This window comes from Xiphophorus maculatus, chromosome 10 (assembly GCF_002775205.1).
Source record: "Xiphophorus maculatus strain JP 163 A chromosome 10, X_maculatus-5.0-male, whole genome shotgun sequence".
Classification (NCBI taxonomy): domain Eukaryota; kingdom Metazoa; phylum Chordata; class Actinopteri; order Cyprinodontiformes; family Poeciliidae; genus Xiphophorus; species Xiphophorus maculatus.
Window position 1 is genome coordinate 8,635,696 of NC_036452.1, and position 26,329 is coordinate 8,662,024.

General features: G+C 37.0%; 1 protein-coding gene across 12 annotated transcripts in view; it reads left to right on the top strand.

Annotated features, from left to right (window-relative positions):
• The first annotated feature begins 205 nt into the window (after window positions 1-205).
• LOC102225404 (calcium-activated potassium channel subunit alpha-1-like) overlaps window positions 206-26,329 on the top strand; it is a 97,359-nt gene continuing 71,235 nt past the window's right edge. For all 12 annotated transcript variants that reach the window (XM_023340865.1, XM_023340861.1, XM_023340859.1 and 9 more), the window contains exons 1-2: window positions 206-843; window positions 17,546-17,689. In XM_023340865.1, the coding sequence (XP_023196633.1) occupies window positions 610-843; window positions 17,546-17,689 (378 nt within the window). In that variant the 5' untranslated portion in view covers window positions 206-609. The remainder of the gene's footprint in view (window positions 844-17,545; window positions 17,690-26,329) is intronic.

Sequence of the window (26,329 nt, forward strand, 5' to 3'; positions counted from 1 at the left end):
GGCGGCCGCTGGAGCTAAAAGACAAAAAAAAATAATAATACAAAAAGCGAAATCTTTTATCCTTTTTGCTGAATATTTTAGCTTTTCGCCGTGAGGAGCGCATTCAACAGTGCGAAGGATAAGAGGAGCTGCTGAAAGCTGCGCCGTCAAACAAGGTGGAGGAGTGAGTGAATCATCGACTGACGAGGACAGCGCTCCTTTTTTCTTTTTATCTGTGATAATAATAAACAAACAGATCAGAAATATAGGGAACACTACGTTTTTTGGACCACGGAGATGATGTGATTTTTACGCACAGATCAAACGGATGACGCGCAACTCAAGCCTTGGACGCGATTCTTGAGGCGCACCTTGCTTTCAGAAGTTTCTTGTTATTCCCCGTCTCTCTGCCGTCCACATAACTTTAAACAACCTTCCTCTTTTTGTGAATGCAGACAAGCTGTAGTGGGAACGGTGAGCAAGGCGCGGTAATCAAACATGCCTGAGCCGTTGTGGCATCAGGGGGCGCTGGCTGGAGCTCCCCGAAGCGCCTGAATCTCTCTCGCTCTCTCCACCGAGTTGATTTGTTTGCTCCGAGGGGCCGGTAGGGTAGGTGACCAGCAGTCCGTGATGGCAAAGAAAGGAGAGAAATACAGCCCGGACTCCTCGATCCACATATCCAAGATGAATGTGGTCATCCCGTTCTCGCCCGACGTGCCCTGTGACAGCAGCGGTCAGCGGATGTGGTGGGCTTTCCTCGCCTCCTCCATGGTCACTTTCTTCGGGGGGCTCTTCATTATCCTCCTGTGGAGGACCCTAAAGTACCTGTGGACCGTGTGCTGTCACTGTAACGCCAAGAAGAAGGTAGGTTTGGTGAGGCACGGCTCCCATGGGGGGATATTTTTTCACGGAAATTTATTGACTTAATCCTGGTGAGTCGAGCAGTGCGTGACAACAGCGTGTCCAGTCAGTTTGATTTATAAAATGGGCTTATAATTAAATCAGTGCTGAGGTCCCCATTGATAGAGAACACAGAACATGACTCTGAATAATGAACTCTGCTATTCTTGGTCTAATGTGACACTAACTGTGCTAAAAAGATTTTTACTCCTAACACTGAGAAATGTGGATTCTCTTCACACTTGTTGGTAGATTAATTTCTATTTAATGTAGTTTGATCAGAAAAGTGATCCAAGATGGCACAATCCCCATCAGCAATGCGTTTGATTAAGTTATGCTGATCATTCTGGTTTTGATTCACTAGATTGGGATATTTACTGTAGTCTCTAATATATCTTTAACTACAGAGCCTTGCAAAAAGTATCAATTCTCCTAAATATATAAATTTTTTTATCACGTTTTAGCAACAAAGTGCATTTTACCAGAAAATATTTCCTAATTGGGAATTTGAAGGACAACGGATTTTAAAAAAACTGAAAAGTGTGGTGTGCATTTTTATTCAGTCACTCAAGTGAGGGCTTTATACAACAATTTCTCCCTACAGTTACAGTTGTGGTATTGGTTTTCTGCCACACATGAAAGTTTGCATGAAAGCCAAAAGTTACATCTTAGTTTTTTCTGATTCGAACAAATTGTTCGACGTGATGGCTGTGTCTCCTACATGGTTTGAAAAAACCCTCTTCCATAAAGGCTATATTTCTGCACTTGTGAGCTTATAGCTTTCCTGTCAACTGATTCCCTCTCCTGAGCTTTGGATTTCTGCAAGTCCTCCAATACTGCCATTCATGTTTTGGCTGCTCCTCTGACATGACGAAATGTTGGAAAGTTTTGGTGACGCTACTTTTCTAAGAGCTAAAATTTCAGTAGACGAAGGGTTTTGTTTTCAAGAGAGATCCAAAAATCATGCAAATAACAATGTTAAAAAAGACAACAGCATTGCAATGAATACAGTAAATTAAATTACCTTAATTTATCCAATCAAAGCAATATACTCATAATGACACCATTAAAAGTAGGAACAAACAGTTATGCTTTCTCTATGTGTTTGGGGAAAAAAAACACAAGTTACGTTAAGCTGCACAGCTTCAGGCCCTGTTGCTCAAATCAAAAAGCCAATGCAAGAAAATCCACCTCCACCCCATTTCTTGTTAAATAGGAACACCAACTGTAATAAGTTATGACTGTAGTGTGTGATCGCTGGTGCTAAGAAGCAATATACAATGGTTTTAAAACCAAACATTAATCTGCAAATAAATATATGTAAACATATACCAAAGTACCAGTCTGTGTACGATCAGTGAAGGGTGGTTAACCTGAGTACAAAGTGCGACTGTGGATGAACTTGGAGGTTCCATGATAAACAACATCCACATGTGCTAAAGTTCACTTGTGTTGCTGACAGTGACGGGGGAGGAGAATGCAAATGCTACTTTCTATTTATTATGCATGCCCGTCAGATTTCCTTATGAATATTTTGTTTTGGGGCTTTTCTCACCATCCATAATAAATTGTCAGAATTGCTCAGAGTTGTGACTACTTAATTTATCTTTTTCAAGCACAAATGCATTTGGATGGAAAACCACCAGAAGCTCAAGTTCAAAGAAAACATGAGCATGTGAGGAGTAGAAACGTAATCTTGTGGTGTTTGGGACTTGCAGTGCATATCAGCTGCTACGTTGCTGATCGTAGTTGCATCTCTATGTACAGAGTGAAATTTCCTGTTTAAATTATACGTAGGTTTTACTTAAAATAACTATGAATTAAAACTACCCAATTAATTGTTTTGACTATAAATGTCTCATGTTTAAGTTGAACTACACCATCCTCAAAGGATAATTAGAGTGTATAGCAACTCTTATTATACATGTTGTAAATACATCTTAGTGGCTTTGCATTTTAAGTCTCTGTGTCCCTGATTGGTCCTCCGCTGTGAGGAAGATCTAATCCATCATCCCAGGAAGCACTTTGTCAGATTTCGGGATATCAGGGAAGCTGATGTGGAATGATGTCTGCTTAGAACAATGAGGTGGACTGATGAAACTTTGTATGTTGCTTTGTACCCAGAAAACATAAATTTGTAAAGATTGTTCAACTGTGAGAGGCAATATAGAGACAACAGCTCAGATTTATCTCAGCTATGACTACATTGATGTTTGTAAGCTCAAACCTGAAATTCTGAAAATGATTGTCCACCATTTCTTGATTTAGCATTGGTAATGCTTATAGTTATTGACTGCTTTTGGTCTTTAATTTTTGAAATGAAAGCTAAATTTATTGCTTCTGATACTGAAGGACAAAGATAGACAGGCGGCTAATTTAGCCTGAGGAGTATTTAGTATCTTTTTAATAATCCATTTATCAGAGAGAAAAATATAAATGTGAGCATTATAGAATTGTTTATATTGCCAGGTTTTATGATGTTCATATGAAGCTACTTTTTGTATACACATAATATAGTGAAGGGGTCATCTGTCTCAATCTGAGAGCAGCTGAATGTAATTAGCTTAGTTTGAGTTCAGAACCGGTTCAGTTCTAGTAGTAATCGCTGCAGTGACCTAAAAGCATCCTGTAAAACGTCTGGAGATTGATTAAAGGATGGCACTGCTATATAAACATCTCTTTCATCAACATATAAATGTATTTTGGCTGCAGGTATTCATGCAGTGTCAGTGCCCCTTAAGTACTGCTTGTCCCAACTATTTTTTTTAAACAGGCTCTAATATTTTTTATATTTATATTCATATTTTATACTGTATTTTATTTTATTCTGGAGTAACCTCACAACATTGAAAGCTCAAAACATTGTCCTGAGCCGTATGCAACGAAATTTCGTTCTGTATACACCCTGTGCATGCAAAATGACAATAAAGTCAGTCTAAGTCTAAGTCTAAGTGTTCATCTATAAAGAACAGAAAGACTCAAAGTCTAAAACTACTTAAAAACTGAGGAGGAAAAGTGCTTAGTGCAATTAGTAATATTTCAACTAATTGTTGATCTACATGTAACAATGTAAACAGAATTGTGTTAAATACGTTAAATTAATGTAGCGACGCTCATGTAAATGCATCAATAATAAATAAACTTATTGCATGTTTGAATATAAGTTTAACAAATTATTAAGCTAAAGCTTTAGTGCCTATATAATAAACTTACTGCTTTATGAGGGTGGCTATTTTTTTTACATTCCCGAAAAAGGGAAATAATACATTATGGTAGTATAACTGTAAAATACAATATTATATAATTTTTTTAGCAACAATTTTTCAGCTTTTCTAATAAAAGTAATTAGACCACATTTTTGTTTTTTTAATTAATTTGAAAGTGTGGTTTTGTTATTAAAGTTATTGAATTGTCTAGCAAATAGATAAAAAAACAAGGTGAAATTATAACTTTTAAAAGCACGTTAAAGTATACATTTTAAACAAATATCAAGATGAAGAACAATTGAGGACAGTAATCATAAAAAGACAGAAATGTTGTAATAATATCTCATAGGCTGACATCTATTTCCAAGAATGCTAGCTATTCATCCATAACTGCAGGTCTTCTCTTTTGAGTGGCATGTGAACATTTAACAAATCTTAATTTTAAATCATGCAAAAAGTTAGCAGTCTATTTTCTAATTTGCTAGATTTTTTTTAAAGAAAACTATTTCACATAGCTGTGAAAATGCAAGAGAAAAACAACAACACAAAAAGGTTGGTATTACTTCTTTCATTTACACAGCTCACCAATATTTCCATGTGATTTAAAAGAGAGCAGTCAGATTTTGTTTTCCTGCTATGATTTTTGCCAAGTGGAGCGAGTGAGCTCCACCAACCTGTTGTGCTACTCTGTGGGAGTGAGCCATAGATGGATCATCCTTTCACTCAAATCTTCCCATTTCCTTTGCATTTTACTTTCTCTTACACTCCTGACATTCATTTTCAACCTTTCCTTCCCTGTCTTCTTAAAATTCTCTGTTCCTCGTCCAAGAATCGGTCTCACTCCAACGAGTCAGAAATGCAGTGTCAGGTGCTTACAGTATGCGCCATATGAATAAGTGTTTTGGTTGCTAAGCAACTAGGAAGCAATGGATTTCATTATAAGAGTAAATGTCCGTGTGTTATGCAGTTGTCGAGGCTGTGAGATGTGGCAGATTGTGTTGGAGGAACAATCCACCCCACTCCCTCCCTTCTCTGTGCATGTCATTAACAGGTCAAACAACAAGATTTTAGAGAATGCTTCATAGAAACGAGTTGATAATCTGTTTGATCCTTCACTAGATTCCACCTCGCTTGTCATTTGCCACCCGCTGTTCTGACTGATCTGACACTGAGGCACTGGAACTGTGGGTTTTGTCTTCCCAGTCTGATGGTAATCAATAAAGCAAATTATTTGTGGGGTTCCAATAAATCACGATTATTATAGGATGGGGTGGTGGGGATTGGAGATACATTCTTTATAAATGGAACAGTACACAGCGCTGAGTGAAAAGAAGTTGTGGCAGCTCGTTAGTCACTTCATTAGTATTAAGAGTGCCTCCACCTTCTTTTGTGGTGGCGCAATTACATAGCAACTTAACTTTACCGTCACTTCATTAAGCTTCTACATACTCTGTTTCTTTACTTGTCAGGCTTGCTGGTGTGCTTTTTCTACTTGAAGTCCTTTCAAGTATTTGAAGTATGTGTTTCTATGATTCACCCCTATTTAGTATATTATGTACGTATTGGGATGAAGGGTGTACAATTTTTATTGTTGAGGTACTTTTACTGAGATGTATCTGTCTTGCTTTAATTTCTTCAGTGCTGTAAAGAAGTATTTTGCATCTTACACGTTTCTTGTTTTTGCTTTTTCAGTACGCCTAAATATTACAGAACGTGAAATGAATTCCCATATCATATAATTGATTTTACCTCTTTATACCTTTAACCATTTGTTACAGCTGGCAATGAGTTGTTTAAATTAGAGGATTTTCCCCCCACTCTTCTTTGCAGGGATGCTGTAATTCAGACACTTTTGGGGAGAGAGGCAGTTCTGAGAATAAACTTGTTCAAGGTCATTCCAAGCAACAGCAATCCATTGTTTGATTCTCGTCAAAGTGCATACTTTGAGATACTTATTTTTGTTCAAGTATATACTTTGACAAAAATCTTCATTTTGTTTTTTGAGGTATTCAGTTGTAAACTTCCGTGGAACATTGTGTAGCTGTGTAACCCGAGTGATCGTGAGCTTAAGGTCTAAAAACAGATTGCCAGACATTCTCTTTGTGGATTTTCTGCCAGAGTGCAGAATTCATGGTTACATTATGTGCATCAAGTCATACAAGTCCTGAAGCAACAAAGCATCCCCCGACCATCACACATCAACAAATGTAACATGATCCATTCCTTCCACAAACCATAAAAAATTGACCCCATCAGTACATAGAATATTTCCATAAAAGTCTATTATTTAGATATTTTTTTGAAAATGACATTAAAACATTAAATAATGTTGTTATTGGGCCACTGCTGTTATACCTGGTACATGTTTGGTATGTGGTGGGCACACTGTGCATACCGCAGCATGAAATGTGTTGGAATGCAATGCTGGAACATTATATAATTAATGCTGTGAATCTTTCAATGGTATTGAATCACAAGGACGATATGCAGTTGTATGACGGGGATAAGAAATAAGCAGCAATAAAGATGATCATGATTTTGACAACATTTTTGTTTGTGTTTTCAGTTATTAACTGCAGCAGAGTTTTAAGAAATGATGAAAAATTAATGCTAAAATGGACCTTTCAAAGATTGCCGCACAAGCATTGCAGCACAGCCAGCTGCTACAGGAAGTTAGGAAAGTAACACTATAAAGCCCTCAAGCTTTATAGTGTTATTATTAATTATTAATTTATATTTATTAAAAGGTCTTTGGATTATTTTACACAGTCTTCGGATATAGTCTTGATTAACCTCTATTTATCTCATTCTTCGCCTACTTTTTCCAGCATAACAGCATCCCCATTAAGTTTTAGTCTCTCTGTCACTAATATCTATTTCAAGAGTGGAAACTTAGAGCAGTGAAATTTATTCCAAGTTTGCAAATATATTGTTAGCACATAGCAGCATTTCCTTTTGAGATTATTGCACATATTGACACTAAAATGATGACTGTGTATGGTTTCTCTTTTCTACACACTAGATATAAAATACTTTAAACTCTGCATTTAATTAGGCATATTGTTTATGAGTGTTTTTATTTGAATAAATGTTACCAAGGCAGTTCATGCATAGCTAACATGTAGCCTTTGGCAATGACTCAGAAGTTTCAGTAGCATCAGGTGGTGATTGGTGGATTCAGTTTGAGAGCTGCTCTCGTGGTGCTTTAAAGTGCTGTCTGAAAAATTGCAGTGATGACACTCGGGAGGCATGATTTAGTAAGTTCAAACAGCTGAGTGCTACTTTGCTGTTGTTTCTGTCATGTGCTTAAAGATGAGCGCAAACACAGCATGTCAAGCATTGGTGAATGTTGCTGCAGCTCGCTGGTGGAAAAAGACCCATTTATAGTAATAATATGAGAGTCTGATTTCTTATGAGTCTGAATGTAACACAGAAACATTGCCATTAATTTGAGTTATTTTAAAATGGGCAGTGCGTATAAATTAACATAATCGCTTCAGTTCATCTTGTAAATGTGAAATATTTATCCATGAAGACAGACAAATTTCCATCTGCAGTCTGAGGCAGGTTGATTGTATGAAAGCAGGAGTAAAACATTAAATTACACCATTTAATTAAAAAATAATAGATGTATTTAAAAATGTATGGTTTTAAATGCAACTGCCATTAGTTATGACTATTGATTGTTTTTATGGGATCCCAGATGTGATTAGTTATCACATGTTCTCAGTTTTTGAAGTATTGGCTTCCCTGTTGGAGAATTTTGACTATCTAAAGGCATTTCCCTGTGTGGGAATTATATTGTCCTTATTACTCTGCTGGACAAGTTTTTATTTTCCTTAATTAAATTATTCAGCCAAAATTTGGCCAAACCATGCATGGCTTTATTCACTAATAAAGTATACAAACACTGTATCTTGTTTTATCAAGGTAGATAAGTATACGTTTAGTTAAAATATCTTAATGAATAATATTTTAATGGTCTTTCTGTTTGCGTTGAACTGATCAGACAGTAATTCACATGTGACAGAACCTTGCTGCTCATTTACATCTGTGATGTTTCAGTAGTTAAATTGTTTCTCATCTGTGTAAGATTCACCACATTTAATTTCAATTTGTTTTTGACTTTTAAATGAGTGTGAATCTATTATTACATTCACATACTTACAATCTTTTGCTAATGGCGGTTTTCCCCCTGCCATCATAACATCTGGATCTCTAATTACAGACTTTGAAAAGAAAACTGAGATATATTCATGTTTCTTAATCATTAAACATGACTGTTCTTCTGCAGCTTGCTTATTGGCTGATGCCTTTAAATGTATAATAGAGTGATCTGCATTCATCTAAAAGAAATATGACATGGATAAACTTCAGGAAAATTGTTAATATACAACCTAAAAAATGGATTGAGTTTAGTGACTGTTTCTGTTACTCACATATGATTTTATGTCTTTATGTATGCGAACTAAAATTATTATATTGTTATTATAAGAACAAGGGAATAAACACATAATGGTAAAAAATATTGAAGGCATTTTCTTCTTGCACTACAAGTAAACTTAAATCTCCGGACACTTCATTGGTGATTTTAGGCTACTTCGTTAGTTTGTCCTTAACTGACCTCAAATCTTATGATTTTGTAACAGCAAAATATTACAGTGGACTTTAGTTTTTGGTAACAGGCTGTTTTGAGCAGTTTATTTTAAAATTTTGAAAAATGAAAGCCTAAAGGAACTGAAGAACATTTATTTGGGTTTTTTAGTTAATTTAGTAGTTGGACAACAATACTCTAAACTTGTCATTTATATTTGAGAGCATTACCTCATGTGCAACTGAAACAAGTTAGTGTTGTTCCACTGGTATTGTCAGGTCATTGTGATCTGATGACCTGACAGTGTCAGTTATTTAAAAAAAAACAACAAAATCAGCCGTTTTAGACTCTGGAAAAGCACCAGAAAAATGTCCCTCTTTAAGTGCAAATTGATTATTATAAAGCAGACTGAACAAGTGCCTGCTATTGTTTTTTAAAAACTTATTTCAATGCAATATATATAGTTTGCTCTAAAGAGAAGAAATAATCCTAAATATTTTTTGAAAATTGTTAATTTTCCAAAATGCATAACAGAAGAAAACACATACAAAATTACTCCCAGAAAACATACATAAACTTAGTCGTTATTTTTCACAATTTATTAGTATTTAAGGCTACTTTGTTCGTCACTACTCATTGTAATAAGTGAAAAAGAATTCTCCCCCTGTTCATTTAATTGCCCATGTGAGTATTAGCTACTTATTAGCTACTACATTGCATAAAATAAGCAGCAGGCTGCAGCTTGGCTGCCGTTGCTCCATCTGTGATCTCAGAGGTTTGTGATTACCACAAATGTTTGTTTTTTTTGCCTCATAGCCTGCTGCGTTTTATTACAAAAGATGCACTTGATGGCATTTTTAGATGTTATAGAAACTGCAGGTGCTTACATACAAGTATGGGAAATCGTGTCAATTCAATACATCTGCAGTCACATTGCCTTTATGTAAACACAAAATGCTTTCAGTTTAGGAATGATGAGCAACAGCATGTGGAAAAATTTATGCATCTGAAGCCAGTTTTCCTCCTTGCTTGATGTGTATTCGCAAATTTTAATGTATTTTATTGGAATTATAAAGCAATGTATAATCGTGAAGTTGAGGAAAATTTATATAAAAATTTATATATAGATTTTGAACCTTTTTCACAAATAAAAATCTTAAAATTCAGACCCACCTTTGTGTTCAGCCCCACTATAGTTTTGTCAGAGAATTTAATTTGGGCATGGACTTTAACTGGGTTGTTCTAGCCCAAACATGACACATGTCTAGCTATACATGTCATGTTTGGGTGTTGTCCTGCTGGACACAGACTTAAGTCTGTCGAAACCTTTGACAAGTTTCATTCCAAGAACATTTCATTGTGTATTTAGTCCTGTCCTCGCCATCAACTCACACCTCCATCTTCCTGTTTGCTTCATCATAGTAGCGTTTGTCACTGCTTTTCATTAGTAGTGACTCATGAGGATGCTGCATTAATGAAGTTGTGCATTGGTGGTCGTCGTAGCATTTTAAATGTAGAACAAAAAGCTCAGTTTTCCACATCTTTGCAGCTCTAATTCAATGGCTTGAATTAGACTTAAATTAGATTTTCTGTCTAGTTAGACATTACAATTAGACAATTAGTTTTGCTGGGTTTTATTTAATGGTTTCAGAGTGAAAGTTGCTGATCAAAAATGGACCCCATCCTTTTTTATGTTCAAAAACTTTAGAACACTTATGTGAAATTATTAGAGTTAAACACTATTCAGTGTTGCGCTATCACATAAAGACTAAGTTAATAAAATACATAGAAGTTTTGGTTATAGCATGATAAAACCTATAAAAAAGAGTTCACAAATTGATTCGGTGAATTCATTCACTCAGTAAAACATTTATTGCGAGATCTAATTGTTGGGAGACATTAATAAGCCAAGATGTAGAAAGAAAGGTTCTAAAGATATTTGGAAGATATTTCAGGATCTTTATTTCTACATCTTGTGTTATTAATAATCTGATTTATATTAATATACTTTTAAATAATTGAATCATTCGAGAAACTATCTGAAGCTACTTGTTATATTAAAGTTTAATGTGCTGACCCTTTGACAAATGATCATGGTGAATTCTGGGAATAGACTCACAGTGCTGATCCATGACCTCCAGTGTCAGACGGACTTGATTTAGGTGAGGTTGTGAGACCTAAATTTGGAAGCGCAGAATACTGATCAAAGTGACTCGGAGGAGACCGAGTGCCTGTAATGACTTACCCGGCTACTGCTGCCATTAAAAACGCATCACTTTTAAGAAACACTCTAGCAGAAGATGATTTAAATGGCTCTGTCTGTTGCTAGCAGAGTGAAATTAAAAATACAAACCAGCCATGAGTGTATTTTGAAATATAAATGTCAAAAACGCATCACTTCAGTGCTGCTCTGAAGGCATTTTTCTGTGTGTGACCTTAAGATAAAATCTGCCACCACACCCTTTAAAAGAATAATTGGACGGTGTCATGAGTCACAGATCATTAATCTTTGAACTCGGCTTTTAGTGGCATTAACAGTAGACAGTCGTGGCCGATGTGTTTTTCAGCTTACATTTTTAAACTTGGTCATCAAAGTGCTGAGGGATAACAGCGTGATGCCAATTAGGCCTACTTAACGACTATTGCTTCCCTCAGCTCTGCCTATGTTACTGTATTCATTAGTACGACGAAAGAGCGGAGACAAACTCGTACATCAAGCCAAATTGTTTATGATCTTGTTAGTAAGAAATACAAAATAAAAAAAAAAGTTAATTTGGTGGAAAGAAATGAAATGACTTATTTTATGCATCAAACGGAAACAAACATCAAGGCCACCGCTCTGGGGCTTAACTGAACATCTGCTTTAAAAGAAAAGAAATGCACTAAGCTACTGTTTACACAAAGCATGAGATAAAGATCAAGCAAATGCATAATTTCTTAATGGGAAGAGATGGAAGCAGTATCGTATTGTTTTAGGGTGGAATTATCAGATAATGGAACTCTATTTGAACAATAAGGATTTTAATAAGAGATGGGTGAACAAGTTATTGTAATCCTTTGTTATTGATCCATCTATCAATAACAAAAGATTCCTCTTGCAATCCTTGCAGGGTTGTGGGAGGAGCTGGTGCCCATCTTGAATAGCCATTGAATGAGAGGCCAAGTATACCACTGACAGAGCAGCACAGAAACACAAAGGGCAAATCACCATGTTCACACTCATACCTATGGACAACTTGGAGTGTTTCTGGACTGTTGGAAGAAGCTGATGTACCCAGAGAGAACCCATGCATGCACACAGAGAACATGCAAGCGTCACGCAGAAAGATCTCTGCAGCCATAATATTTCTGAGGATTACTAGACCAGGGAGGTTTAGGTGGGTTGAAGAAATATTTACTTTATATTTATATTGTACATAATAAGACTTTTCTATCAGGATCTTCTTACTGCAAGGGAACAGTGCTACAAACTGTGCAACTGTGCAGCCCATTTCTGTAATCCCTAAAGGTCATAATTATATAAACAAATATATTGATACACCCTCACTAATATTTGGTTCAATGTCCTGTAGCAAGTTACATAAAAACTATATCCTTTCTACAGTCATCAACAAGGTCCTGCTTTTAAGTGTAGTCAACACACTAGTAGTAGAATTGTGATTTTTGCGGAAGATTTTGCAGAAGCTTAAAGTTAGTCTGGTTTATCTATTTTGTTTAGTGTCAGTGGGATTATTAGCTTGTTGTGATATTTAACTGTGTCCAATTTTCAATCATTCAGGCTGCTGATTTGACCTGAAGATCAGAACTTGTCTTCCATTTTCATTTTTCCAACCACTTTGTGCCAGTGACAGCAAAACAAACCCTCAACACGATGCTACCACTGCCATGCTCAACAGCTGGAACAATGTTTTAATGTCAGAAAGCCTCAAATGCATGGATAGTAGTTTGCTGAAGTGGCAGACTAAACTTGTCTCGTTTCCCCTCTTTGATGATTGGAGTCTTTGATAATGTAGCCTCTAACATGTTTTTGGGGGGTTTAGTGTTTCAGAGTGCAAACTAATCTTACAGAAAGGTTTTCTCCCTGTGCGTAAATTTCACAGTTTCATTTAAATGTCATGTTATTTCAGGAATAGTACTCTTTTCACCCACATTATTTTTTTATGTCTACGGCCTTCCTTAGTCTTAGAGAGGTGTTCATATAACCAGGCACATACATTGTCACCGCTGCCAGTTTATTACTGAGAAGCAGGAGGCCTTTGTATCAAGTTTCATGTCATAAATACAAAAGGCAACTGACGGATGAGTCAAACAGCATGCTTGTCACACACACTGTGTCCCTGATCTGCTTTTGGGGATTCAAATGTAAGTTCAGATTTTATTTCCCTGGTCGCTATGATTTAAGGCTATTCTGATAAGATTATTTTATAAAATAAATGATGTAACCTGGGTAAGCCTCAGTTGTCCGGGTCGAAGCATAGAATAACAATCCCCATTTGTTTTATTTTGCAATACCCTCACAATAAAATGCAACTCCCCTTTTTGCATATTTAAAATATATATTTTTCCTCGTTGTTTGATACCACTGAACTGCCTTAGATGAAAATTTCACTCCCTGGATTTTCTTGTCTGTATTTACTCCTAAGTGAACTGGACGTGTTATTAGGTTAGCTGCGGAGCTCTGAACAGGCTGTAGAAAGTGAAACGAGGCCTGATACAGTTCTGCTTGTCTGTGACTAATGGTTCCGAACATGATTGCATTTCTCTCTGCAGCCATAATATTTCTGACGATTACCAAACCAGGGAGGTTTAGGTGGGTTGAAGAAATATTTACTTCATATTTAAATTGTACATAATAAGACTTTTCTATCTTTGTATATATTTCTTTACCATTTGGCAAGCTCATCTTACTGTACAAACTTTATCATGTTAGATAAAAATACTAAACGATTTGCTTTGGCACTATTAGTGATAACAGTCTGGAGCATTTTGAGGGATCCAGGTACTCTGTTTGGCCTCAGAATGGGTAAAATTATGCTTTTAGTTCATAACACTAAGACCACATGGGACTTTTTGTAGCAAAAGTGGTTCTTAAAGAAGATTCAGTCCCAATTTCAACCTGAGGGCTGCAGGGTTAGAGCTGGACCCTTATTTGAATAGATCTTCTTTCACCATAGTTTTTGACCAGTCTAAGCATTGATTTTGAAGTAGAAATGCAGTCTGAATTACATTAACAGTGAAATGATCCCTTGCATTTTCTTTTATCACCTGTTCTGTCTCGCTATATCAGGTATGCCACATGGAGAAGCTGATTGCATACCTGTGGAGCAGCTTTGCTCTACAAAAAGGATGCCTGGATATGGTTTCCTAATTGCTTGATTGATTTTATTGCATTGGAATATATCGGTTCCATTAATAAAAGATGAACTTGTGTTTTTTAATTTGACCATCACCTTCCAATGCTCCTAGATTCTAATCTCTCTGCTCTGCACTGTCTGGGCTTTCTCCCATTGAAGTGGATTTCTCTGGTAGAATTTCAACTGGGCCAATCAGCAAACAGGAGAAGTTGTGAATGATGATGTTAATTTTCTGCTCTGCTTTAGAATTGTAGTCTGGCTCTAGTTTTAGCAGCAGAGAAAGTAAAAGAAGCCATTCAGTCCGTGTTGGCCACGTTTCCAAATATTGAAATAGAAGTCAACAGTCATCTCATTCGATTTGGGTCTTCTCTCTTCGCAGTGGGGGATGGTTGTTACAAGCTGGTGAGCTTTGTAGCATTGAACTGGTGCGTTACATACGTCACGGCCAAATGTTGTGATTGGGTAAAATATCAAACTTCAACAGAGTCAATGCCTCCAGCAATAGCCGAAGATCCGGGCCCTCTGTGTGAAGCAAAATAAGATGATGGGCTGGTTTTTACCAGGCTATGTGTTTATATGACCATCAACCTTTTCAATCTTTGTATGGGTTCATTAGTGTAAATATGTATGTGTGCTAGTTTGTCACCTAGAATTGCCAAGACGTCACAATGATGAGAAGAGTACTAGCAAGGGGAAGGTAGTGCTGCTCCCTGAGGCTGCAGCAGCCCCAGGCAGACAGACTCCAGGCACTCCCTCAGAGTAGCCATATGCAGCAGCCCCTGGCCAAAGAGACACAGGGCACCATACTCCCCCATCGCACCCCACCACCATTTCCCTTAGCATCAAGCCAGCAACACGCCACTCATGTGGCCAAGGCTAGGAATAAAAAAGAACAAGGAGGGGGAAAGCGCTCGGTTATGTCCAGAGAGGTGAAAGGAGCAGGACCCCCACCAGGGCCCGGCTCACTCCTCATGAGTCATGGCCTCCCAGTCAGGCACCCATCATACTTCGACAAGGTTCATGCTTCATCAGATATTGCGACACAAAACAAGTACTGTTGACTCCTTTCTGTATTGAAAGACATTTTGTCTTAGGTGATTTGCCTTGGATGATAAACACAGTTGGACAGTTACAAAGGGATATGATGATTCAGTTTTTTATTGCCATGTGTGAATGTCTGTATTTAAGACTTTCTAAACTGAATGAGCTAGATCTGAACAGGGACTTAAATTCCCTACTCACTGAAAAAAAAAAGGTTTATACATGCAAATGTAATTTCTCTCAGAAACTGCTTCTGTTAAGCAGCGGGGTGGAAATAGCTTTTCTGAAAAATTAAGCCAGCAATAAATTCATTTTATAAAGGCGTCTCCAGTCATATGCAGGATAGTCCCTTACATGTTCCAAAACAGAAGTTACTAATTATGATGTTTTCAATAAATTCCATAAATAAACTGCCCCCCGCACCCTCTCTCGGTCCTCTTTCAGAACTCTTGCTTACATCTCCGCACTGTTTGACACCGTCTAGCTACATTCATACTCAACACGATTGATTACTCCAGATGTAAATCTTTAAGAAAGGCTCACAAATATACATTTCAATTTTGTAGAGAGGGCTCAGTCATTTTGTAAAGCAGCTGGGGACTCATATCAGTGACCATTATTCAGACAGAAGTTGCAGGATTTACAGTTTGGGCTCCAGTTGAAATTGCCACAGCCACAACTGTGTTAAAGCAAAAATACTAATAAGTTTAAGATGACAACTAAACAGGCATATGTTACTATTTTAGATATGTTTATTTTCTATGAACAATACAAAGTCATATTTGTAGATTTGAAGTAACTTTATTGTCCAGACTTCAGGTAATTTTGAGTTAATTTATTTTGTAATAAAATGTTAAATGGAAGCATTATTTACTTCTGTGCATTATTGTCATAAACAGCAGAATTATTTCTCATTTCTAACTGCAGACAAATAAATTTTCCTAATCATAACTGCTTTGACCATATTTATGTGTTGCAAACCACTTTCAATTTACCTCTTTATTTAATTCAGTAATGCTATACCCTCAAGCTTCACAAAGATTTATGGTCGACTGGAAGCACAACACATGCTGCGTGCCAGGAGTTCTTTGAAGCCCACTGCCCTTATAACCAGGACACGCTGTTGTCCGCTCTACATCTGAAAAATGTAGCACGCTAAAATCCCAGGTATGACTGCTGCAACACAAAAAGGGGCTTGCAGCAGATGCCACACACGCTAATAGTGACCACGTGAATGGTCTTTCTCCCTGCTGACTGTTGAACAAGAGGAGTGTCAATGGATGAGTGAGTGAGGGTACCACATAGAAGCCTCGTGGCTGCAAGGTGTTTCATCAGGGAACATGGCTAACCTCTGCATCCTGTCTTGATTTCCTGCTCCGTGAATCATCACAGTCCCACCAGACAGATGGAAAAACAGTAAGAAAGACAGTCAGTCAGACAGGCAGGCGTGCGGGCAGCCCACTCAGTGAAGCAGAAACACCAGGAGCTCAGTGGCTGCCATGGATACACTCCTGGAGTGTCTTTGCCACTCTCTCTCCCTGAATGTTTACCAAATGCATGTGTGCAAACATGTGCGTAGGTTTGTTTTGGAGGCATTGAACCTGGTTGTTAAATATAGAATATAATTTTTTTCCATTTCTGAATTATTGTTTGCATGATTTTTTTATTTATTTTTTACACAGCCCAAATTCAGAAAACATTAGTAATTATTCCAGCTCTTGATTGTGTTATTTATGTTTTTTTTATGTAGAAGCTAATTCAATAAGTAATACCAAGAAATTATTTAAGACAGTATGATCCCATAAAAACTGCCAAAATTATTCCATTTTCAGGGAAATTATCAGATATTAATAAGATTGGGGGGAAAAAAAGAGTAACTATTCTCTTTTGAATGCAAATAATGTCAAAATCTGACAGGGGTATAAATGATTTTTGCACTAAGTACATTGACATTTCATCCCAACTTCCTTCTTGTGCATGAATGTGTGTGCCATTTTGGGTAGAGGATTCAAACAGGATTTTCAGATAAAGATTGTAAGCTAACATAATTTATTAAAATTCTTAGATATTATTTTTAGTTTTTTATTTCATTATAAACCATGTTATGATCTGTTGATTTATCAGATATTATGATCCCTGATAAAACCAGAAGGTTTATGGGCAACCCTACGGTTTTAGATCAGAATGGAGTTGTATATTTCCATAAAGTAGAGTATGAAAGATTACAGTGGATGTCAATTTGAGAATAAAAAATCTGATGTAGGATTGATTTGAAATGTGCTGAAATACACTTTATTTCGTTCACATTGCCTGGTTTTCACAGAGGGGACAACTAAAAGAACCGCATAAAACGTTACATAAACCAAAAATTACCAAACAGCAGAATGCTTTTCTTTGAGATTGTTTCTAGTTACATGTTTTTATAAGTTTCAAATTCAATGGCGAAGTCCTAACTGTGCATCTCCTTTCAGGTCGTACACCGGATCACGACGGGCGATGGCATTAAGCGTACAGACAAAGAGGACGCTGCGGCGAGCGAGGTGGGCTGGATGACGTCGGTGAAAGACTGGGCCGGAGTCATGATATCCGCTCAGACGCTGACGGGAAGAGTCCTGGTGAGTTCAGACCCTTCCAGCATCTTTTGTCACTTCAGGAGCAGACTGTTGCTTGGTTATTCAAATGATTCTTGACAGATAATCACTATCACCCCAGGATTTTGTTGTGACAACCTGCCAGTGTTGAGTTCTTGCTGTGTTTTTGATTCGCTAGAAATCATGATTATCATAAGATATGCTGTGCCTGGGCTCTAGGTGAGCAAACTGGACATGCTTTTAATTTTTTATCCTGTAAACTGTTGACTTGTATATCTTGTTTGCCAGGAAAGAGATTTAGGGAGTGTATTAAGGTCATACCCTCTATAAAGTCTGCAGACAGCAGAGATAAACAGACATATTTGCTTTGGAGGACGTAATTTCAAAATTGCATCTGTGATATGATAGTGCCTGGTTTGTCAAACTGTTTGTGGCGCCACGACTTTATCTTATTATCTTTATATTGCATTGCAAGAAACTCTCCTGAGTTTGGCTGAAAAAAAAAACCTTTTTGGTGACATCTAGTTAAGAAGCTGAATGTCATAATTTAATCTTGAAGGTGTTTGATGATTTTGGCCATACAGACTGGAAGACTCATGGGTGATGAAATAAAATGGAATAAGTGGGAGCACCATGCCAAGATTTGCCGCAGTACTTCAGCCTTGATTCCAATTTCTTTCAGTCTTTTTAAATGTGGTGCAACATTTATTTCTTTGGCAAGCATACAGAAGTTGTTGCTCTTCAACGGTGGGTAAGAAGTACAGACAACTGTTACAGAATATTATAGTTTATAAAATGTTAAAATGAAAAGTAAAATCTATGACTACTAAAGAAGAATGTTCATTTAAAACATATAATATGGAATATGTACTGTATAAGTATTTTAATAGATCATAATTTTCACACTCTTTATGTCATCTGGAAGTGTTGTTTTGAGAAGATAATTTCCTTATTAAGGGACTCATTTGTGCAATAATCTGCTAAAGCAACAACTAAATTTAAACCCCTTGAACACCAGGTCTCTTTTTTTTAATTTTTTTTTTTTAGCGTTCTGAAAAATGACACCCTCCAAAACGAATTCCATATATCTCAAGAATTACAAGGTGCATTTGACTGGTTCTGGTATCAAAACAAAGGTAATATTCCAGAGAATACTGTAGAGGTCTAAAAATCAACATTTGTATTACTGAGTAAGAACAAATACATATGGCACACAGTAAAAAATAAAAAATAAAAATAATAAATTCTAGTAGAATACATTATGCAATGTGGATTTTCCTTGAAAGTATGCAGTTGAAATTCAGAACCTCTAGCAATTCACAGTACATGTTCTGACCACTAACTGTACAAAATTTCATAAAGAAAAGAAATTTGAAGCACAGATCTTTTGAAAAGGTATTGGTTGATAAAATTCCAGGAGAACATTCCAAATGTGCCATTTTGGCACCATGTGTGCAGTTACAAATTTCTCTTTTTTTTCTTTCTATTTTTTCCCCAGCTTATATCTTGCTATAAATATTATTTGTAATTAATAACAATGGTTTTTGAAACAATATAAGAGTGAAGTACTACTAAAACGTACAGCCCTGGATGCTCTGGTTATAGAACCATAGAGCATTGAGTCATAAAACCAAACCTTCAGGGCAGATTATCTGCAGCCCATTGGTTGATTGGGTGATTGACACATCCAATAGCCAATAGAATCAGGGGGGATTACAAAATACCGTAGCAACATCATTCACCAATCACAACGAGCTAAAATGAATTTGCTTAAATGAGGGAAAGCTGCAACTGCGTGCAAGTGAAGGAACGACCCTTTGAGTGTATAGGCGGTATCCAAGGAAACAGAAAAGTTGAAAATAGTGAGGAATCGCATCAGTGTGACACAAGGACAATGAATTATAAGACCTGAATGGAAATATTTACTCTAACATAGATTATGACAGAGACATAATCCATGTAGGACTAAATTTATGTTTTTAGCTTTGTGAAATTAGCAATGTTTTTTTTTTTGTCTTCTTTGGCTGCTGGTTGAGTGAGTTTTGCACATAGTATGGTGATTCTGGTATTGTTGGAAACAGCAGAGCTTGGGTCTGATCTGATTGGTAGTTTGTGTAGGTAGGATTGTGTTGCGCTGTGTGTGAGTTGTTAGCATCTAATTAGTGTCTAATTATTATTTTTTCCATAAAGCTGCGTTGTGTTTGAGCTGGGTGTTGTTGAGGTAGAAAATATTGTTATCATTTAGATGAGCTTTTGCCTGTTACATAGATATGCAATATGCCTATATTGATTATTGTATAACATATGCTTATACTGATCTTGATAGCAGAAGTGCTGCTGGACCCAAATTTGGGGCTGCTTGAGCCGATGGAAATTATGCTTAAGCTTAGTGTTCATTATATTAACATATTTTTCTGAAAATAAAAGCTTATCTCAATTCGAGAATTTCTGTGTGAGTAAATGTGTGAATGTGCAGCTCAAGCGCTCTAGTTCAACGATGATTTGACACACAACTGTTTAGCTAGTGCTCATCTGTAACCATAGCAACTGCAGCTTACCTAAACACAGCAGATGTGTGTTTTCTCTTTCTGCCTTTTTAGGGCACACATTAAAGCCTATTTTCAGGCCATCTGAGAGGCAGTTGTATTGGGGAAGTAAGAGCAAGCTGGCTTAAGTAAAAGGGGGAATAGTGTAATCTGCTGGTGTTGCATCTGCGTGTCCTTCTGTGCGTTTGTTATTCTGCTATTACAGAATCTTAAATACCTTTCCTTGATGTTTGCAAGCAACTTAAACCATTGTTTGCCTGTTTGGTATAAAAATAAGATTTTGAGAAGGATAATTTTTGTGTATCAGTTCTGTTTGTCAGTTGAAGTTAAATGAGTATAATAATTAATTTCTAACCTGGTTAATAGACACTTTTGGAAAGTCTGTACACTTCTGAATTTTTCAGCATTTTCCAGGTCTGTATAAGCATGGAAATAAGTGTATTGAAAGTTTTTGTATTTCCAGGCTTGATTCCTCTTTTGATCTTTCAATTTCCCTTTTTTCCTTGTGTCATTTATCTTTCCTTCCTTGCTTCTTCCTTTCTCTCAATTCTTTCCTTCTTTTTCTGGCATTTTATTGTTTCCTTCCTTCTTTGTGCTCATCAGTCTTTTTATGTCTTTAATGCTTCCTCTCGTGTGTAAAATCACTCATTTAGATAATTGTAGTATTTTGCTACTTTAATAAAATACAACCAAAGTTTAATAGAAATAAATAATGAGAGAATAGAAAACAAATTAAATCATAAACATTTTAGTTGCTTTTGAAAAGCTCTCTCTCAGCAATTAAACATGCAAAATAGGAGTGAATAAAACATAGCAGTGCTTTGTTTGTTTGCTCCGAGAAGCTCACTTTGTTGTAATAAATCTGATTCCACCAAATTATAAATGGTCACTCAGATTGCATTGTAATGCCAGGTGTGAACACATGTAACTAAAGCAGTCTACATGGGGTTGGCTCACCTTAGACACATGATAACACCAGGTCTGAACAGAGAAAATGATACCCGACTGTTTTCAGCTACTCTTATTTTCAGCTACTCTTATGTAGAAATGTCCCTTGAGCTTGGTCAAAACTAGGGTGTCACCAAGGACAGATACAGGTGCAGCTTAATAAAAACCTGAGAAGTTTGTTTATTTTAGTGATCCAGTTAAAAAAGTAAAACTTAATGTGTATAAATTTACATCACAGAGCACTTTTATTTGTTTTTATCTGTTTATGGCTTACAACTGACAAAAACATTGTGTGTGTCCATGTACTGTACAGAGAATGATGCAATAATTACTTCATCAATGGGGTTTTGCTTGGAGATGATCGTAATATGGTTCTACTAGGATTAATGAAACCAAGCTCCCTTCAGCCAGTGTCCATTATTGGAGACAATCTCTATTGTTTTTGAAAATAGCCCAGAGATTGTCTGTGGAGGGTTGATCTGCTAATCTTGCTGGTCAATCAAGTGCAGTGATATCACAGTTATTGAACGAAGTTTAGGAGGTTTCCTATGGAATTTGATTGAATGATTTTCCAAGTCTTGAGAAGCATAGAAAATAAATGAGTATGGAAGTATTTTTAGATTTTGACTTTCTTTTGTTCATCTGTCTTCATTTTTTTCTTCTTGTTGTCTTTTTTCCTTATTTACTTCTGTTCTTTTGTCCTTTCATATTTTCCTCTCCTCTGTGTCTTTCCTCCTTTTCTCCCTTCCTGAAACTGAAACTGGAACTTGGCTTTTGATTTGCTGAAACAGAAATAAGCACTTGATATTTATCTCTCTGGGGTGAGTTTTCTGAGAAATGAGTTTCACTTTTGGAGTTGAATTGTTGAGATGAATTAACTTTTTAATGATCTTCTAAATTTTGAACTGCACCTGTACTCCACAGGCAACCGTTTGTTCCCAAATGACCATAATCATAATGACTCAGAAGCTTTCCCAGCAACAAATACGAAAACTAATGACAAAATCCCAAAACATCAGCTCAAACATTCAATCTTTCCAAATATTGTGTAGCAGTTGAAAATCTCATCAATGTTTAAACCACATCTGTTTTGCACTAAAAGTCAAGGCCAAAATTTTGTCAGCAACACAAATATTGCAGGGTTTTGTGTGCGTGTGTTAACAGTGCACTTTGAGTACAGGGTACAGAGGTCTGATGCATGTGAAATTATTTGCAAAGCATTTCATTATATTTAAAGTTTAAACATAGTTTCTTTATTCAGATTTTCACAAAACTAATTTCATTTTGCTACTTTAATGTCATAAACATGTCTGACTTTGCTAAAGATATTAGTTTGCTGACTGATGTAAAACAGATAACTGATGCTTAGTGTTCTGGATCGCTGAGAACTTCAGAGTGAGAAGCTCACAGTAAAGAAGACCTCAGGGAGTCGAGGAGTCCTGAGCAAGAATCAGGGCGGACTTTTCCTGGTCGACAACTGTGCTGCCAAATTATGTGCTGCCAATGCAGAGCTTTCTTAATTTTGGCAGCAAGTGGGCGTGAATTCATTTAATGCACTTGATGAAACCGCAGCGCAGTGGACACTTACTAGTGTGAAGCAGTCATCAACTGTCTGCACATTATATTTTCTGCAGAGATAATGGCTATAGGCTTCCAGACTTTGTGTGGTCTTCATATAAGCTCCAAGTATTAATGGACTGGCCAAACAGCTACAACCAAACAAAGATCAGTGCAAAGCACTGGATGCAGTGGTGTAAAGCACACTAGAAATTGGACTTAAGTGGTAGAGACGTTATCTCTGGAGAGACGAATCACTCTTCTCTGTCCAGGGGAGTCTTATAGATGTCAACATGTAGTGTGGTAAGTGGAAAGCTTGGTGCAGTGTTGTTGTTTCTCAGGGGCTGGATGTGGAAATTTATTTCCAGAGAAATTAGCTGTTAATGCTGCAGCATAAAATGACATTTCCAAAAATTGGGGGGAAGATGGCCTCCTCTACTTGCTCAAAGCAAGGTCCAGAAGAACATGAGTGAGTGAGTTTGGTGTGGAGTAACTGTGGAAAGATTTGTAACAGGAAGTGTGAGACATTTAAGATAAGAATATTATATCAGATAAAAAAAAAGATTTTTATTAAACAATGTAGGTTTTTATGAAAGGTATGTTTAATACTTGCTTAAAGGTTGTTATCCATATTTTTATTCAAAATATACTTTTAATTTGACAAATGAATCTGCTCGGTATGCAAAAGGACTGGATTTTTTACTTAAAAATTAACCACCTTTAAGTACAAAGAGAGCATTAAGTTGAGCACATTGTGATCATCTTTGAGAACAAATAAAAAACAAGAAGGGATCACCATTAATCAGGATTTGGCCCTGAAATTTACATCCAGCATGCCAGAGAAGTCACAAAGTATATAGTGCTGGAAACATGTTAAAGTCACAAAACAGAATTTTGTCTTTGCTGAAACCATCAACCATGTGTGCAGCCGTTTTTGTTCATGAGAATTTTCCAACTATTTTATTTTATTTTTTTTACATTATGTCAAGCTGAAGCAACTGCAGCATGACTCATTACAACCAAATGTGAGTACACACTGTGCCACAAATAAATGAGCGGTATTGTAAACGCAGGTGTTTACCTCTGACAGTGAATGTTGAGTGACAGGCAGGTGCAAGCTGCCCCATGAACGTCCTAGAGGCCTGATGTTCATTTCCCCAGCCGACCTTACTTCTTAGTAGATTATAAAAGATCAGACCTTCCCTTTAGGTGTGTTTGATTAGCAGCGAGAACACTTCCTGTTGACCTTTTAGTTCTGTGACGTCTCTTTGCAGGAGGTCAAACCTCTGCCTCCTAAACACTCAAATAAAATTGAACATTTCAGGCCTGTACATTTCAAATCAGCAGTATGATGAGCGTATAAGACCTTAGTTTACCCCAGATTGGGGACACAGAAAGATCCCATCTGTCAGTTTATGCATTATTGCGTTTTCCCCTCCCCCCAGCCACTTCTAACATGATAGAAGACCACCCTTCCTATTTATCACGAATCTCATTACACTGATGTTTGCTCAGCTCACAAGCTCTTGTCCTGTAGCCTGAACAGGTGATTTTGATTTACAGGTCTGTTGTAATTGTATGCATCTGTTTATTTTGCCACTGAGAGTCTGCTTTTAGGAATTCACATGCCTGATGTTTGTGAGTAAATGAGGCCGGGTTTGGGAAATTCTGCAAGAAAACAAGATTTTTCCTAAATGATGGAATCCTGCTGAGTGACATTTAGTCCACGTGTGCTTGCCTCTGGACGTCTGCTGGGGGGCAGGGATGTCACCGAGCTTTTATTCTGGCCAAAGAACGAGTTTCTATTAATGGAAAAGAGAGATGCATTCTGATCATACTGGGTTTGCAGTCTTTGCACACTAAACTAAGGTTCAGCTGTGTTTTTTTTCTTCCCTTTACCACAGTAGCCACTTTTCTTAGTCGGGTGGAATCTTTTCATAAAAATATAATTAGTCAGCTGTACTTAGGCAGACAGTGAAACAGTAGCACAGAACTCATTGTTGTTGTCAACTCTAGTGACTCCATGAATGTTGCTCTGATACCCACTTGACCTCAATCCTACATTGCAATCTGGTCTCTGGTTTTTCAGATGCTTAGATAAAAGATCCTGATAGCCAGTCGTAATTGTTTTCTCAGAATCATAACTTGGGACCAGATATGGCAATTTATTAAATGAGGTTAGGGGAACCTCTTTTATCTCAGAATTTATGACGTAGTGAGAGTTTTTTCTGTCACGTTACAAGACCACATTTCAGAGTATTTTGGGGGGATATTGTACTTGATAGAACAAAACGCAAAAAATGCGCAGTTAGAAAATGAAAGAAAAATTATAGATTATTTTTAAAATTTTTAAACAAAAAACAACAGAAAAGTGCGTCATGCATTCTGTATTCTCACAACCTTTCAACGAATTCAGTAAATAAATTAAATTTACAGGTCAATATTGATCCCACCTCTTTATTATTTAATTTATGTACAAATACAAATGTTCTTTGAGTTTTGCTGGACATCATATCATCCCCACAGTTGGAAAATTGTGTTAGAAACATTATGTTCCAAGGGTGCTTTTCATTAGCAAGACTATGGAAACTGGTCAGAGCTCACACAGAAATTGCAGATTTAACAAACATTCCTGTTATTGAGGAAGTAATCAGTAGCAGCAGGGTAGGAGCCTACTTCCATGGTAATAAGCTCAAAACTAATTTGGAGAAAAAATCTAACATTGATGCAGATATCTATAGTTTTAGCTCAACCCAATCTCATGCAGAAAGGTATTTACAGCTAAATTTATACCAGCAGTCACTCCTGGCATGTGGAAAACTACATAGACGTGTCCCCACGTGTAGCGTTTGGAAAAACGTAAGTGTTGCAGTGGATGACTTAATGATACAGATCGTCCCATTTGAGCCGTCTTGGCTTACTGAAAAAGCAAACTTCTGCCTTGACCTCTGTCAGCAAGACATAATGGCACTTTGGATCACTCACACAAACAGCAAGTAATGAGGGGGGCAGAAAGTCATTCCAACAGACGGCCAGAGGACCTTTGAGGAACAAACACTGAGCCGTTACATGTAGTGGGGGAAAAAAAGGAAAGGAGAAATTGTAAACACTATCCAGCCTCTTGGATAAAAAATGTTTAGCTCTACTATAAATTAATGGCCGCACTTCACCTCTGTTATTGCTTCATTAATGCACATTTTCCACCAAGTGAAGCCATGTTTTTCTTTCTTTTGCTTGACATTTTATCTGGTATCATGGCTTGAGTTAATGATGTTTGAATGTTGTTGTACGTAACTGATATTCTTTCAACTCGCTTGTGGCCATGTCAGAAAGACGGGTTGGTGTTTGCCACCTGTGGGCTCAGTTGCCAAAAGGATTGTGTGTGGAACTGACACCCCTTACCACAGAACGAACAACGCGGCAGAATCTCGTCGCCCGCCTCTACACTGTGTCTGCCGCTATTTTCAGAAGACAGCAGCTGTCAGGTTTGTTTTGTCATGGCCTTTCTGGAAAAAAAGAAAGACGTGAAGCTCAAGTCATTTGGCTGCTTCTGTTGTTCTCTCTGGAGTCAAAACCAAAGAATTGTTTTAAATCATTCACCACTCCACAAAAA